The sequence below is a fragment of the Hyperolius riggenbachi genome, chromosome 5, assembly GCF_040937935.1.
Source record: "Hyperolius riggenbachi isolate aHypRig1 chromosome 5, aHypRig1.pri, whole genome shotgun sequence".
Classification (NCBI taxonomy): domain Eukaryota; kingdom Metazoa; phylum Chordata; class Amphibia; order Anura; family Hyperoliidae; genus Hyperolius; species Hyperolius riggenbachi.
Window position 1 is genome coordinate 175,280,222 of NC_090650.1, and position 14,237 is coordinate 175,294,458.

The 14,237-nt window shown below is 48.0% G+C and overlaps 1 protein-coding gene across 13 annotated transcripts in view; it reads right to left on the minus strand.

Annotated features, from left to right (window-relative positions):
• CTNND2 (catenin delta 2) overlaps positions 1-14,237 on the minus strand; it is a 2,713,436-nt gene that overhangs the window by 528,911 nt on the left and 2,170,288 nt on the right. For 11 of the 13 annotated variants that reach the window (XR_011020838.1, XR_011020837.1, XM_068236432.1 and 8 more), the window contains one exon: positions 2,787-2,909. The exons of the other annotated variants lie outside the window; for them this stretch is intronic. Coding sequence is in view for 9 of the 11 variants with exons in the window: in XM_068236432.1 (XP_068092533.1) it covers positions 2,787-2,909 (123 nt within the window). In the remaining 2 variants the exon portion in view is untranslated. The remainder of the gene's footprint in view (positions 1-2,786; positions 2,910-14,237) is intronic. 13 annotated transcript variants of the gene reach the window in all.

The following is a 14,237-nucleotide window of genomic DNA, read 5'->3' on the forward strand; positions in this document are numbered from 1 at the left end:
TTCCATCACTTTTGTGGCCAGAAGCCCTGTAGGTTTTAAAATTCGCCTGCCCATTGAAGTCTATGGTGGTTCGCGTGAATTCGAACTTTTACGGAAGTTCGGGTGTGCCATGTGCGAACCCAAAATTTGATGTTCGTGATATCTCTAATGGTTGCTTACATTTTCCTCGTGTCTTTTTCACTGCCATTGCCTTGAATGCTCTTAAACTGCATGAATTATTAGATAATTATACATTGCATTTGATAATTTTTGCAGTCTTGAATATACATGAGCACTGGTATTTTTGTTATAATTGTATTAATATTGGTTTCAGTATGTACTTCAATTATATACTAATTGTTCAGCAAACCGTCTGCTTACATTACATGACCCAGGTCATACTCCTTTAAGGGCTGTTGTTTAGGCCTTATTGGGGTTATATGTAATGATGTAATGTAATGAATAAAGGGCATAACCACCCATTATTCATTACATATGTTAATTTGTATGGGCCAGAAGGGCTGCTCTCCTCTTTGTTTTAAATGTTTTTAGAGGCAATCAATTGTCTCTCCATTGGTAGCATCATGGTTTCCATTTGCAACCCCTATAGCCATTATTTAGCCTCTCCCTAGGGCAGGAGCCACCCAAGCCCAGGGCCTATGGGGACTTTCCAGAAGTCCAGCCCTGATTGTATGCCTTTCAATGATCTGTTATGACAAAGGCATTTGAGGAATGTCACCTTATGAATCACTTGCATAACATAAATCCCTTACATTTTATAGTCATGAGCTGTTCATTTTAAAGGAGAACTCCAGGGAGCATTTAGCAATTGTAGTTACCATATTTTTGGACTATAAGATGCTCCTGACCATAAGACACACCTAGGTTTGGAGGACAAAAACCAGGGGAAAAAAAAATATACTAAACCTGGTGCATCCATGGTGAAGGGGCATCTTGTGGATTATGCCCCTTTGTACCTCATGCTCCCTTGTACCTTGTGTCCACCTCTGTCCTCCTTGGCCTCAATTCACTAAGCTTTATCAAACACTTTATCAAACGTTTGATATTTTACCTCATGGGTAAAATCTAATTTTGAATTCACTAAGGTGTTATATATTTATCGAATGTTTTATCAATAAGACGTTCAATAAATCTATGATACCTTAGTGAATTCAAAATAAGATTTTACCCATGAGGTAAAATATCAAACGTTTGATAAAATGTTTGATAAAGCTTAGAGAATTGAGGCCCTTGTGTCCTCCTGTGCCCCCATGTGTCCGCTTCTGTCCTTCTTGTGTCTTCCTCTATGCCCCTTTGTGTCCCATTTGTGTCCTTCTCTATGCTCCTTTGTGCCCCCCTGTGTCCTCCGTTTGTCCGCCGTGTCCTCCTCTGCATGGACACAGTACAGGGAGTGCCCAACATTGTGGTGGGTTGGAGGTTCGTATTGGCAGGCGTTCAAGTCAGGAACTCCCTGTATTTGGACTATAAGACTCAGTGACTTTTTTCCTTACTTTTGGGGGGGAAAAAGTGAGTCCTAAGGCCCATACACACGCCGTACTAAAGGCAACGACGGGTCCGTCTTCACCTCCCGCTGGGCGGGCGTTCCAGCGATAATCCGCCATGTGTACAGTCTGTCTGCAGAGTGATAAGGCTGTTTCTGAGCGATCCACCCGGTGGATAGCTCAGAAACAGCCTTATCAGTCCGCCGACAGACTGTACACACGCCGGACTGTATGCTGAAAACCCGCCCAGCGGAAGGTGACGACGGACCTTGCATGCAGTCAGGCGTGTGTATGGGCCTTAATAGTCCAAAAATACAGTAAATTACATTTCATTAGTTATAATCATGATTTGAAAGATGCTAGCCTTTGTTGCCTCAGTAAACAGTTTAAACAGACTTGTTAAAGGCACATTACACCTCCTGCTGTTAACAGTGTTAAGCAGTTTTGCATCGGTAGCGCACAATCATTCTATTGTTTTTAAAGACACTGTAATCCCTTATACACATTAATTGGCTTGAGTTAGATGTAACAGTGTCAGAGTTTTTTTTTTTTTTACTTCAAAACTTTGCAAGTTTAAACAAGAAAAAAATGAATACAAAATATTATTACTTATCAATTTCCTGCCCAATTAATATTTATGGCGTTTCAAAAGTAAAATAGTGTTAAACAGTTATGAAACAAACAGTTTATTTTACTTGAAGCAACCATGAAGTGAGGAATATCACTTTGGCTGAGATACTTTCCTATGTAGAGGGAAGGCTCCAGATAGCATAGAGCCTTCCCAGTTCATTCTGTTGTTCCAGCATCATCTCCCGGTGAAGTTCTATGATCAAATACCTCTTTGGCTCTCCTCTACAGTTTTCAAAAGTACTTGCATCCCTAAATGCTTCTGAAGATGGGCGCAGTATGGATGGGGTCGACTTTGGAAGTACTCAGGGACACAAATACTTCCAAAGGTTGACCAAGGAGGAGGGTAGTACTGGAACAATTGGATGAACCAAGAACTGGGAAGGTTCTATGCTATCCAGAGCCTTCCCTGAACATAGGTAAGTATCTAACCTTTTTTTTTTTTTTTTTTGCCCAGCAGGTTCACTTTAACCACCATATTTTGCCTGGTGTCTGTACTGTATTTTTTAGAGTGCGTTATACATTTAATTAGGAGAGGGTGTGTTAAACAAAGAGCTGGTTTAGAGGAATACTGTATATTTTGATTGATTATATAGAACATTGCTTTAATTCAGCAACTTTACGTTTGTATCAGACATACTTAAACAGTGAAGAGTTGTTAGCTAACAGCCAGAATACCTGAATTTGGGAATTGACTCTGGTCGCTTGGCCCTGGGAGAGGGTGTACAGAGCGTTGTCTGGCTCAGACTGAAGGGTAGGTGAATATCCGCTTTCCTCATTCACTTTCAAGCCTGAGGCATCCTGTTGCCACAAATCAAGTTATTGAGTCAGTCATTTTGTAAATACTACATATAATTGTGTATGAGGGTTAAATGATTCCTTTTCTAGGAGAGGGGGTGGAAAATGTGTTTATATTATATAGCAATAAAGTATTTTAACCCATAAATGGCATTTGTGTCAAGTACATGAAATATGGATTTTCAGTAACCCAAATTTAAAGAGACTCAAGTCAGAGCAAGATCATCCTCCAGGCAACCCAGTCAGGCACTTGGGGCCTAGTGGGTGGCAAGGGGCCCACCAAGGGGCCCACCTGCCACCTTCTTTGACCTCTCTCCACTTCAGGTTACCAAAAGGACAGCAAAGGGGCTCCAAATCTACTACCTTGTCTAGGGCCCCATTACATCTTAATTCATCTCTGACTCAAGTACAAGGTTTAATCCACATTGCTTCATATTGCTAGTCATGACAAAACTGGCATTTCTGCATGATTAATGAGTCTGAAGCAAAAAACAAACAAACAAACAAAAAAATTGTTTTTACTGGTTATTTATGTTAAGCAATAAGATCCTAGCTGAAATCCATGCGGCAGAGATATTTATAGCCCCAAAATCCTGGGGCAAAATTTTACTGCCTGGGAAAGGCAGAGCTTTGCACTGTAGCTCTGCCTCTGCTCGCATCAATCTCTGCCGGTCTCCACCTCTCCCACTCCTCTCAGTGAAAGAAGACTGAGGGGGGCGGCGAGAGGCGGAAATCTGCGAAGATTGACACGAGCAGAAGCAGAGCTAATGCGCAAAGCTCTGCCTCTACCCTGAAGGAGCCCCGAATTTTGCTCCGAGGATTTCGAGGATATAAAAACATCGTTCTGCCGTGGGATTGCGGCATTTCAGCTAGGATCTTATTGCTTAACAGCAGGGCCGGTCCTGGACTTTCTGCTGCCTGAGGCAAAGATTGTGAAGGCGCCCTAAATAGTTGGAGCGCAGACAGACCATGCTTTCATGCCTCCTTCCTTATCTCTCCTCCCAATCCAAACCACTAGAAGGTGCCTTCAGTCAGTCCCACTGGCAATATAGCTAGCCTAGCCAGCCCAGGTTGTAAGTATGGTGCAGTGCAGCAGTAGACCGTGCAGTTGGTGAAGCCTGCTGCTGCTGCCACCCTCCTGTATGTCCCCGACCCAACCCCTTTTATTATAGCAGGCAGGCAGCCAGTATAGACATCATCATCATCATCACATAGCAGTAAAAAAAAAAATTTAAAAAAGGGAATCCACGGCCGACCAACCGTGGCTCCTCAAGCCTGAGAGGACTGAGGCAGGCAGCAAATTGACTCACCGGGGATGGGGTCTGGCGGCGATGGTGGAGGGCAAGCGTCGGGCATCCAGCATGATCCATCCTGCACTGGCAGGCAGGGGACAGACTGCTACGGCGGGCATGCTCCAACTCGCGCTGGCTGGCAAGGCCGGTGAACAGCGGCGGCAGACTCGTCATCATCATCGGTCATCACGGCGGCGCTCAGTGACCGTGACTGACACAATCAGGGACAACAGGGCGGGTGGCAGCCGCCGGCATCATCATCATCTAGCAGGCCACTTTTGGAGAGGCCGCAGAGCTCGGAGTTGTCGGACTCAGAGGCCGGCGGCAGTGACGTAGCTAGGTGTTTGACACCCGGTGCGGATAATTCACCGCCCCCCCCCCCCCCACAAAAAAAAGGTGCAGCGGCAAAAAATGGGTGTGGACATGACATCACATGGGTGGGGGTAACTGTAATGTAACTGTACGGCAGTGGGCTAATATAGGTAGCCAGAATAGTTGCCCCAGCATAGGTTAGATAGGTAGGTGCCCCCAGTGTAGGTTAGTTAGGTAGGTGCCTCCAATATAGGTAGCCAGTATAGTTGCCACCAGTATAGATTAGCTAGGTAGGTAGGTAGGTGCCCCTAATACAAGTTAGATAGGTAGGTGCCCCAGTATAGATTACATAGGTAGCTGCCCTCAGTATAGGTTAGATTGGTAGGTGCCTCCCAGTGTAGGTTAGATAGGTAGGTGCCCCCCAGTATAGGTTACATTAGGTAGGTGCCCCCCACTATAGGTTAGAAAGGTAGCTGCCCCCCAGTATAGGTTAGCTAGGTAGCTGCTGCCCAGTATAGGTTAGATTAGGTAGGTGCCCCCCATTATAAGTTAGATAGGTAGCTGCCCCCCAGTATAGGTTAAATAGGTAGCTGCCCCTCAGTATAGGTTAGATTAGGTAGGTACCCCCCAGTATAGGTTAGATTAGGTAGGTGCCCCCCACTATAGGTTAGATTGGTAGCTGCCCCCCGTATAGGTTAGATAGGTAGCTGCTGCCCAGTATAGGTTAGATTAGGTAGGTGCCCCCATTATAGGTTACATAGTTAGCTGCCCCCCAGTATAGGTTTGATAGGTAGTTGCCCCCAGTATAGGTTAGATAGGTAGCTGCCCCCCAGTATAGGTTAGATTAGGTAGGTGCCCCCCAGTATAGGTTAGATTAGGTAGGTGCCCCCCAGTATAGGTTAGATTAGGTAGGTGCCCCCCAGTATAGGTTAGATTAGGTAGGTGCCCCACATTATAGGTTAGATTAGGTAGGTTCCCCCAGTATAGGTTAGATTAGGTAGGTGCCCCCCAGTATAGGTTAGATAGGTAGCTGCCCCCCAGTATAGATTAGATAGGTAGCTGCCCTCCCCCCCAGTATAGGTTAGATAGGTAGCTGCCCCCCAGTATAGATTAGATAAGTAGCTGCCCCCCTAATGGAGGGGAGAGCCGCGGGGAGGGCAGCCCGACCTCTCCCTCTCCCAGGGCTGGTCTCCGTGCTCCCCCCTCCAAACTTGACATAGAGCAATGCGCAGGGGAGCCTGTACTAAACGACTCATCTCCCTGCGTTCCCATCGCCGCTCAGTCGCCACTGGTCTTCTTCTCTCCGCATACACTGATACACACACTGCTTCCTGTAGCCGGAAGCAGTGTGTGTATCAGCGTATGCGGAGAACAGAAGACCAGCGGCGACTGAGCGGCGATGGGAACGCAGGGAGGTGAGTCGTTTAGCACAGGCTCCGCTGCGCATTGCTCTATGTCAAGTCTGGAGGGGGGAGCACAGAGGGCAGCCCTGGGAGAGGGAGGGAGAGGTCGGGCTGCCCTCCCCGCAGCTGCGGCTCTCCCCTCCATACAGCGCACCCCCTCTAGGGCGGCTGGCCCGGCGGCATCACGGTGGAAGGCACGTGGCAGCAGAACTGACGTGCGGTGCTCTGCACAGCCTAGTTGGGGGTGGGTCCCAGGCAGAACACAGTCCGGGCGGCCGGGTCAATGACTCACGGTGTGTGCAGGCACGGAGGCGTCACAGCCAGGACTTCACTGCAGAGTCTGCACTGCAGCCTGCAGGCAAATTGAGGAAGCAGCCAATCAACCAGCACTCGCTCCATACCTCCCAACTTTTTGAGATGAGAAAGAGGGACACTTAAGCCACGCCCCCCGGCCACACACCCTGATCACACCCTCGTCACACCCCAAGTCACGTATACCATAAAGATTTCATAAGAAAAATATGCTGATTTATAATTCAAACCATACTGGTCCTTTCTATCCTGGTTCATTTTCCTTCATATTAACATTTTAAAATCAGCAATATTTCAATTTAAAGGATGGGAATACAGTTTAGAGTCAATTGAACACTGTTTTAGTGGAGAAATATATATATATTTACATAGAAAGAGTGACAAAGTCCTGAAAGAGGGACAAATGAGGAGGAAAGAGGGAATGAGGGACAGGGCTCTCAAAGAGGGACTGTCCCTCCAAAAGAGGCTGTTGGGAGCTATGTGTAAGAGAAAGGAACATTTGAAAGAGAGCAAAAGAGGGGACAATTATTGCAAACAAGGGGGGGGGGGAATAGGGTAGCAAAAGGGAAGGGAGAGTAGGAGAAGGAAAGAATGAGGACACAGATCAGAGGAAAGAAGAGAGATTGGTAGAGAAGAAGAGGGGGATAGAGAGTGAGATATAGAACAATATAGGATAAGGAAAAGGGGAGGGAGTGAAGGAAAGTGAAAAGAGTGAAGGAGGAAATAGGACGTTTTTATTGAGGCAATAAATCAGGCAGGCTGAGAGTGGTACAAAGCACACAGCTGCCGCTGCAAAGTTATCTTATCTGCAGACAGTATATATATATTGCATCTGTTTGCTTACTCGTCCCAGCCCAGTCATCTGAAGGGTCATCAGAAGCAAAACCTCCGTGTGAAACCTCCGTTCTGCTTCATCCCCTCCCCAGAGACGCTGCTTGATGCACAGGTACTAGTCAGACTCATCATCACTCTTCTTCCTAATAGCTCCCAGCAATAAGCCGGGAGAGAACTAGGCAAGAAGCATTACCATTTAGAGAGAGGAGTACGTCTTTGATGTTCCCGCACTGTGCGAGGGGGCGGAGTGTGAATTGTACACACGCACACACAGCAGGGGGAGGAATTAAGCTCCTGCTTGCCGTAATGGAGCTGCTGGCTCCGTGATCATTTTTTTTCGCCCCCAACTCTGCCAAGCCACCGGGACTGAAGGGGGGGGGGGGGGTCCTGGGATTGCGGGAGAGCCCCCCCAAATAGGGACAGTCCTGCAGAATTCGGGACAGTTGGGGGCCTGCTCCTCTCCAGTCAGACTAGAAGGCGGCAAGAACCAGGCGCAGTCACTTCCTGTTATGCCTGGTGCCGCCCCTCCACTTCCTGCCGCCTGAGGAACCCGCCTCACCCCGCCTCATGCTTAACAGAAATGGCCAGTAAAAACAGGTATTTTGGGGGGCTTCAGACTTCTTTAAGGGGCACTATGGAAAAAAACTGGAACATTTAAGATATATATGCTTAGAGACATACACTTTTCCCAGAGTAAGTGCACTTCCTATCAGGGGCGTAACTATAAATTACTGGGCCCCCCTGAGAAACCTTGTATGCCCCCCCTTCCAACTCCTGCCCCCTGCCTCCCCAGGTCTCTTCTGTTTCGCTAGAATATTATCAACAACCTGGTAAAACACACACACCTCATGAAACAAGCCTACGCCATAACTAAATGTTTAAATCAAACTCAAGGCAGATTGGGCCCTAAGAAACAGATACTGTACTTACCCAAGAGGGAAACCTCTGGATACTCGGCAGGGTTTCTGCATCCTCCTCCAGACCACCAATTGCTATCTTAAACTCAAGAATTTCACACACCGCTCCCCTTAATGCCCGAGTGCAGCTGTACTGCCCCCAGGCAAGTACTCATACATAAAGAGAAGCATAGCCAAGTAACATACCCGGCAAGCTCTTGACCTTACCTGGGGCTTCTTAGAGCCCTCCCCCCCCCCCCGCCACTCAGGTCCCTTGCTGTAGTTCCGATCCCCTTCCGTACCACTGTCTTCTCCAAATGATACCCTACTAGATTTGGGTCGTGGCTACTGCACATGTTGGGCCCGTACATGGGCCTCCTTGATTACTCTCACAAATGGGATCGTTCTGCTCTTGCGCAGCTCACAAAGACTTTGCATGTGCAGAATGCTCCGGGCCATGGGATTAAGAACAAGGAGATGCACAGTTGCTAGATCTTATGAAGTGGACAGCAGAAGACTGGAGGAAATTTAAACTACAGCAAAAAAAGGGGCAAGAAGTCCCAGGTAATTCAGAACTCCAACTCTCCACTCCAATGCCTGCCCCATCTCTGACTCTGATACAATCCTTACATCCAGCCATATCCCTGTCACCTTTCTAAACCGTCTGTCACCTGTCCCCGCTCTGTATCCTGCAAACAGTGAAAAATTCCTGCCTCACAACTGCTCCCCCCCTCCCCTCCTTCATTTTAAAAGTTAAAACAAAGATAGATACACACACTAAGGGGCCCGCCCATACACTGGTCAATTTCAGCCATCGATCAAAGGCCGATTCAACCGATCTGATCGAATCCGCTAGAAATCGATGCAGCAGTAAGCATGATCGAACAGCCGATAGTTGGATTTTAGTTGATTTCGATCGATTTGCTCCATCAGTCCGGATGGAAAAGCTAGGTTGATCGGCTGCTGGCAGCAGATCAATGGCCCATAGAGTTGCATTGGATTCCCAGACAACATTCCCAGGCAACATTTAAATCTCACTCTCATCTGCTGACACTTTTCCTTCTCGTGAGGCATTGGGTATCGTGTGGGTTATAAATGCAGGTACTTTGGGTTAAAGCTTAAACTCACTCTTATCAAGCAAACGACAGTCTGTACACACGCCCAATTTAGCGGGCGAACGACGGAACGACGGGACGATCAAACGCTGGTTGCATATAATATGCTGTAAATAATGTTTTAGAGCAAAGTTGAAATGCAGGGTTAAGGGTAAGTCTGTTACACTGGTTAACTGCTATGCTCCCAACGCCTCTAAAACTGCATTTATACATCTCCTGACTTCCCAATTAGATAGGCTATCGGCATCACATTTGATTATTGCAGGAGACTTCAATGCTGTAGCTAATCCTTTTTCGGACAGATCGATACAATCCCCTTTTGCTCAAACCTTTCCTAGAAGACTCACTAGACTTCTCTCGAGATCTAATTGTGAAGAAACGCGGAAAAGCCGCTGCATGGACGCAAGATAAGGCGGCTGTTTCCGCGTCTGGAATAGAGGAACGCGGAGAAACCGCCGCGTCTGACGCGGCGGTTTGTACGCATAGGCCTGCCTCTCACAGTAAGGTGGGACGCGGAGAAAACGCTGCACGCTCGGACAGCGTGATGGCAGGGTCCGCATCCCATACGGCTACTACATTACAACACATGACTGGTGTGGCTGGGACCAATAGTCCACACTGGTTCAGGAGGACGCGTGCGCGCGCAGAGAGGCAGGGCTTTTATGGCAGTCAGAGGAAGGTCAGCTGACCAGGCCGGTCAGCTGACATTTGCAGCATCTTTCATTGGTCCAGCAATTAAGGGAGGTGCTGGAGAGCACTAAAGTATATATACTGGATGCTGGTCATTCTCTGGTTGTCTGGCGTTGCGATCACTTAGTGGTAGCACTCAGACCTGTCTGTATCTGTGTTCTAGCATAGTTTCCAAAGGTGTTGACGGCCAAGGATCTCACACCTTAGCGTTAGGAAATTATACTGTATTATTTGTTATGACCTTCTGCCTGCCTGACTATTCCTTTTGATCTCTGATTCTGTACCTTGCTATTTCTGATTACCTGTTGCCAAACTCTGCCTGTTCCTGGACTCTGTATCTGCCTCCTGATTCTGTACCCTGCTATTCTGATACCCCGTTGCCGTACCCTGCCTGTTCATTGGATTCCATATCTGTCTCCCGAATCTGTACCTTATCTGTCTGTGTGTTGACGACCTGGCTTGCCCGACCTCGAGAACTAGCCTTACTGTTAGAGGCAGTTCCCAGACCTGTTAGTGACACTCCCTCATTGGTGTCACTCACACTCTGTCCTTCCTCGCTCTGCTAGCTCCTCCCTGGGAGAGTCTAGGCCACGGAAGGTACTTACTTCAGTGTGAACTCAAAGTATTTCTGTTGCATTAACACTCACTCGTTGCTCAGGTGTCCAGAGGTTAGAATATATATCTGATTATCGGTGATACTGCAGATCATCAATAATCGGGTATATTCTGCATTGTCGGTGATACTGCAGTTCACCGGTAATCAGACCCTCTCTGTGTTACACCGATCGTTACAGAACGCCAGACCAAAATTCAAATGGACGCACATCCCGACCGTCTGGGTGCACTTGCCACTTCGGTGGATCACATCAACGGCCGTGGAGGAGGTGCGATCCCCTCCTAGTTCTGACATACGGATGCCGGTACCTGAAAAAATTTCTGGTCACAGATCAGACTTCTGAAATTTTAGGAGTAGAGTGTTATCCTACTTTGAGTTGAGACCCCGATCTTCAGGAACGGTGGCCCAAAGGGTCACATTTATTAAGACCTTGTTATCAGGCGACTCTGAGACCTGGGCGTACAGTTTGCCCCCCGGAGATTTAGCCCTGACCTCAGTGGATGAATTTTTTGAAGCTATGGCTGTAATTTACGACGACCCAGACCTTGCTGCGACCTCTGAGCGGAAGCTCAAGCTTTTGCGTCAAGGCAAGGGTCCGGTCGAGGATTACGCAGCAGAGTTTAGGAGGTGGTCAGTCTCAGCCAGGTGGGCACTTATGCCCTCCTAGATTGTCGGATGAGGTATCAAATGTTATGTTAAGTCTGCCAGAACTTAAAACTGTCGATGAGGCCATTTCATCAGCCATCCGAGTTGACCGCAGACTACGCTATCAGAAGCAGACCCGAGGTAGTAGTCAGGTCAGATTGGTGTCCTACGCTGCGCCTCCTGTCACTCCACCTCCTTCCGTCTCACCTCCACCCGAACCTATGCAAATTGGTCGGTCAAAACTATCCCAAGTGGAGCGGAGACGTAGGATGTCCGAGCAGTTATGTCTTTACTGTGCAGAAGGGGGCCATAGAGTACACAATTGTCCAAATAAGTCGGGAAACGCTACCGCCTAGGAGTTGTAGGGGGTAACACCCTAGGCGCACGACTTTCACCCCTAGAAGATAAACGATTACTTCCCCCTTGTACTGTCACATGGGAGGGTAAATCTGAAGTCTCTGAGGCTTTCGTTGATTCGGGCTCAGAGGCAAACTTTATAGATTACGAGTTTGCTAAGAGATTAGGTGTTCCGCTCACCCTGGTTAAACCACCCCTGCAGGTTACGGCAGTAGATGACTCCCCTTTACAGCGTAATCATCCACTGTCCCAGACTCCAGAGGTAGAAGTCACCATAGGGGTATTACATAAAGAGAGGCTGCAGTGTTTTGTTTTACACATGACAACCTCCACTATCATCCTTGGTATGCCGTGGCTACACATCCATTCGCCACAGATAGATTGGTCCACTGGTCAGTTAATGAGCTGGTCCCTCCATTGTGTTCAGCATTGTTTAGGGAGGGTGAAACTAGGCCAGACCAGGATTCAGGTGGAGGGTGTCCCAGAGTCTTACGTTCTCTAGAGTTCTCAGAATTATTCTGTCCCAAGGCTGCTGATAAGCTACCGCCCCATCGCCCGTTCGACTGTCCGATTGATCTCCGATCAGGTTGTATGCCCCCTAGAGGCCACTTATACAATTTGTCTGGGCCAGAAAAAGTGGCCATGCAGGAATACATCCGTGAAAACTTAGCCAAAGGGTTCATTCGCCCTACCGGTCGCCTGGCGGAGCAGGTTTCTTTTTTATTAAGAAAAAAGACGGAGGCCTTCGCCCATGCATTGATTACCGGGCGCTGAATAAAATTACTGTTAAGAATCGCTATCCATTACCCTTGATAGACGATTTGTTTACTCAGGTCACTAATGCCAAGATCTTTTCCAAACTGGATTTGCGGGGTGCATACAACCTGGTACGGATCAGAGAGGGCGATGAGTGGAAGACGGCCTTCAACACACCCGACGGGCACTACGAGTATCTGGTGATGCCCTTTGGGTTGTGTAACACCCCGGCCGTCTTCCAAGAACTCATTAACGAGGTTTTTAGGGAGGTGTTGGGTAAATTTGTCCCAATTTACCTAGATGACATTTTAATCTTCTCGAACAACCTCTCTGAGCACAGAGCTCATGTTAAATTTGTGCTGCGCAAACTTGGACAGAACAGGCTTTATGCTAAACTAGAGAAATGCATTTTTGAGGTGACATCTGTTGCTTTCCTGGGATACATAATTTCCACTTCTGGCCTGTCTATGGATCCCGCCAAAGTCTCGGCGGTACTGGAGTGGCCTCAGCTAGTGGGACTCAAATCTCTTCAGAGATTTTTAGGGTTTGCGAATTACTATAGAAGGTTCATAAAGGGATACTCTACAGTCATTGCACCCCTCACCAGTCTCACTAAGAAAGGGGCAGATACCAATCACTGGTCCCCCGAGGCTCTGGCCGCCTTCTCCACTCTGAAGGAACTGTTTTGCTCTGCACCCATATTGAGACACGTAGACACCTCTTACCCATTCATTGTGGAGGTTGACGCCTCAGAAGTTGGAGTAGGGGCTGTGCTGTCTCAACGTTCTGGGCTGCAGGGGAGGTTGCACCCATGTGCCTATTTCTCTCGGAGGTTTTCACCTGCAGAGAGAAACTACGATATAGGTAACAGGGAGCTTCTAGCCATTAAGTTGGCCTTTGAGGAATGGCGTCATTGGCCAGAAGGGGCAGAACACGCGATTAGAGTTTACACTGACCACAAAAATTTGGAATACATTGAGGGGGCTAAGAGATTGAGTCCCCGTCAGGCTCGGTGGTCACTGTTCTTCTCGAGATTTAGGTTTATAATTACGTACACTCCGAGCAGTAAAAACATTAAGGCAGATGCCCTGTCCAGATGTTTCGAGCTGGAGACAGCACAGCCCCCTGAACCAGAGCCCATTGTTCCACGGAAGGTGGTGCTGGGAGCCACAGAGACTTGGAGAGACTGGACAGAGACTTTAAGTCCCTTTCAGCAGGATGTCCCTGAGGGAAAGCCTGAAGGGGTCATGTTTGTGCCTCTGCCATTTCTTCTCCAGATTTTGCGGATGTTTCACTCGCACAAAAATGCCGGGCATCCAGGGGCCTCCAGAACGCAAGACTTAGTGGCTAGATGTGCTTGGTGGCCTTCTCTAGCAACAGACTGCAAGGAGTATGTTAGAGAGTGTGCTGTGTGTGCAAGAAGCAAGCCCTCCCATCTGGCATCGGTGGGAACCTTGCAACCTTTGCCCACCCCAAATGAGCTGTGGACCCATTTGTCCATGGATTTTGTAGGCGAGCTTCCTAGGTCTGAAGGCATGTCGGTCATCTGGGTGGTAGTCGACCATTTCAGCAAAATGGCCCATTTCGTGCCCTTGAAAGGACTCCCCTCTGCCCAGGAGTTGGCCGATCTCTTTGTCACCCACGTTTTCCGACTCCATGGCATTCCGGAAAACATAGTGTCAGATCGGGAGTCCAATTCGTTTCCAGATTTTGGAGGGCATTTTGCCAGCAAATGGGCATGGAACTGTCATTTTCGTCGGGCTACCACCCACAGACCAATGGTCAGACAGAAAGAACGAATCAATCATTGGAACAGTTCTTGAGGTGCTATGTGGCAGAGGCACAAAATGATTGGGTCAAATTTCTACCATACGCAGAATTTGCACACAATAATTTGAAGAGCTCTTCCTCCGGGTTCGCTCCGTTTCAGGTGGTAACTGGAAGGTTGCCCAAATTTTCCCCGTTACCAGTAGCTTCCACTCCGTTTCCAGCTTTGCAGGCTTGGCAAGAGTCATTCAGAACCACTTGGGGAATCGTAAAAGATAATTTGGAAAAGGCTTTTCAAAGTCAGAAAGGTCAGGCTGACAAAAGACGATCTGTTGA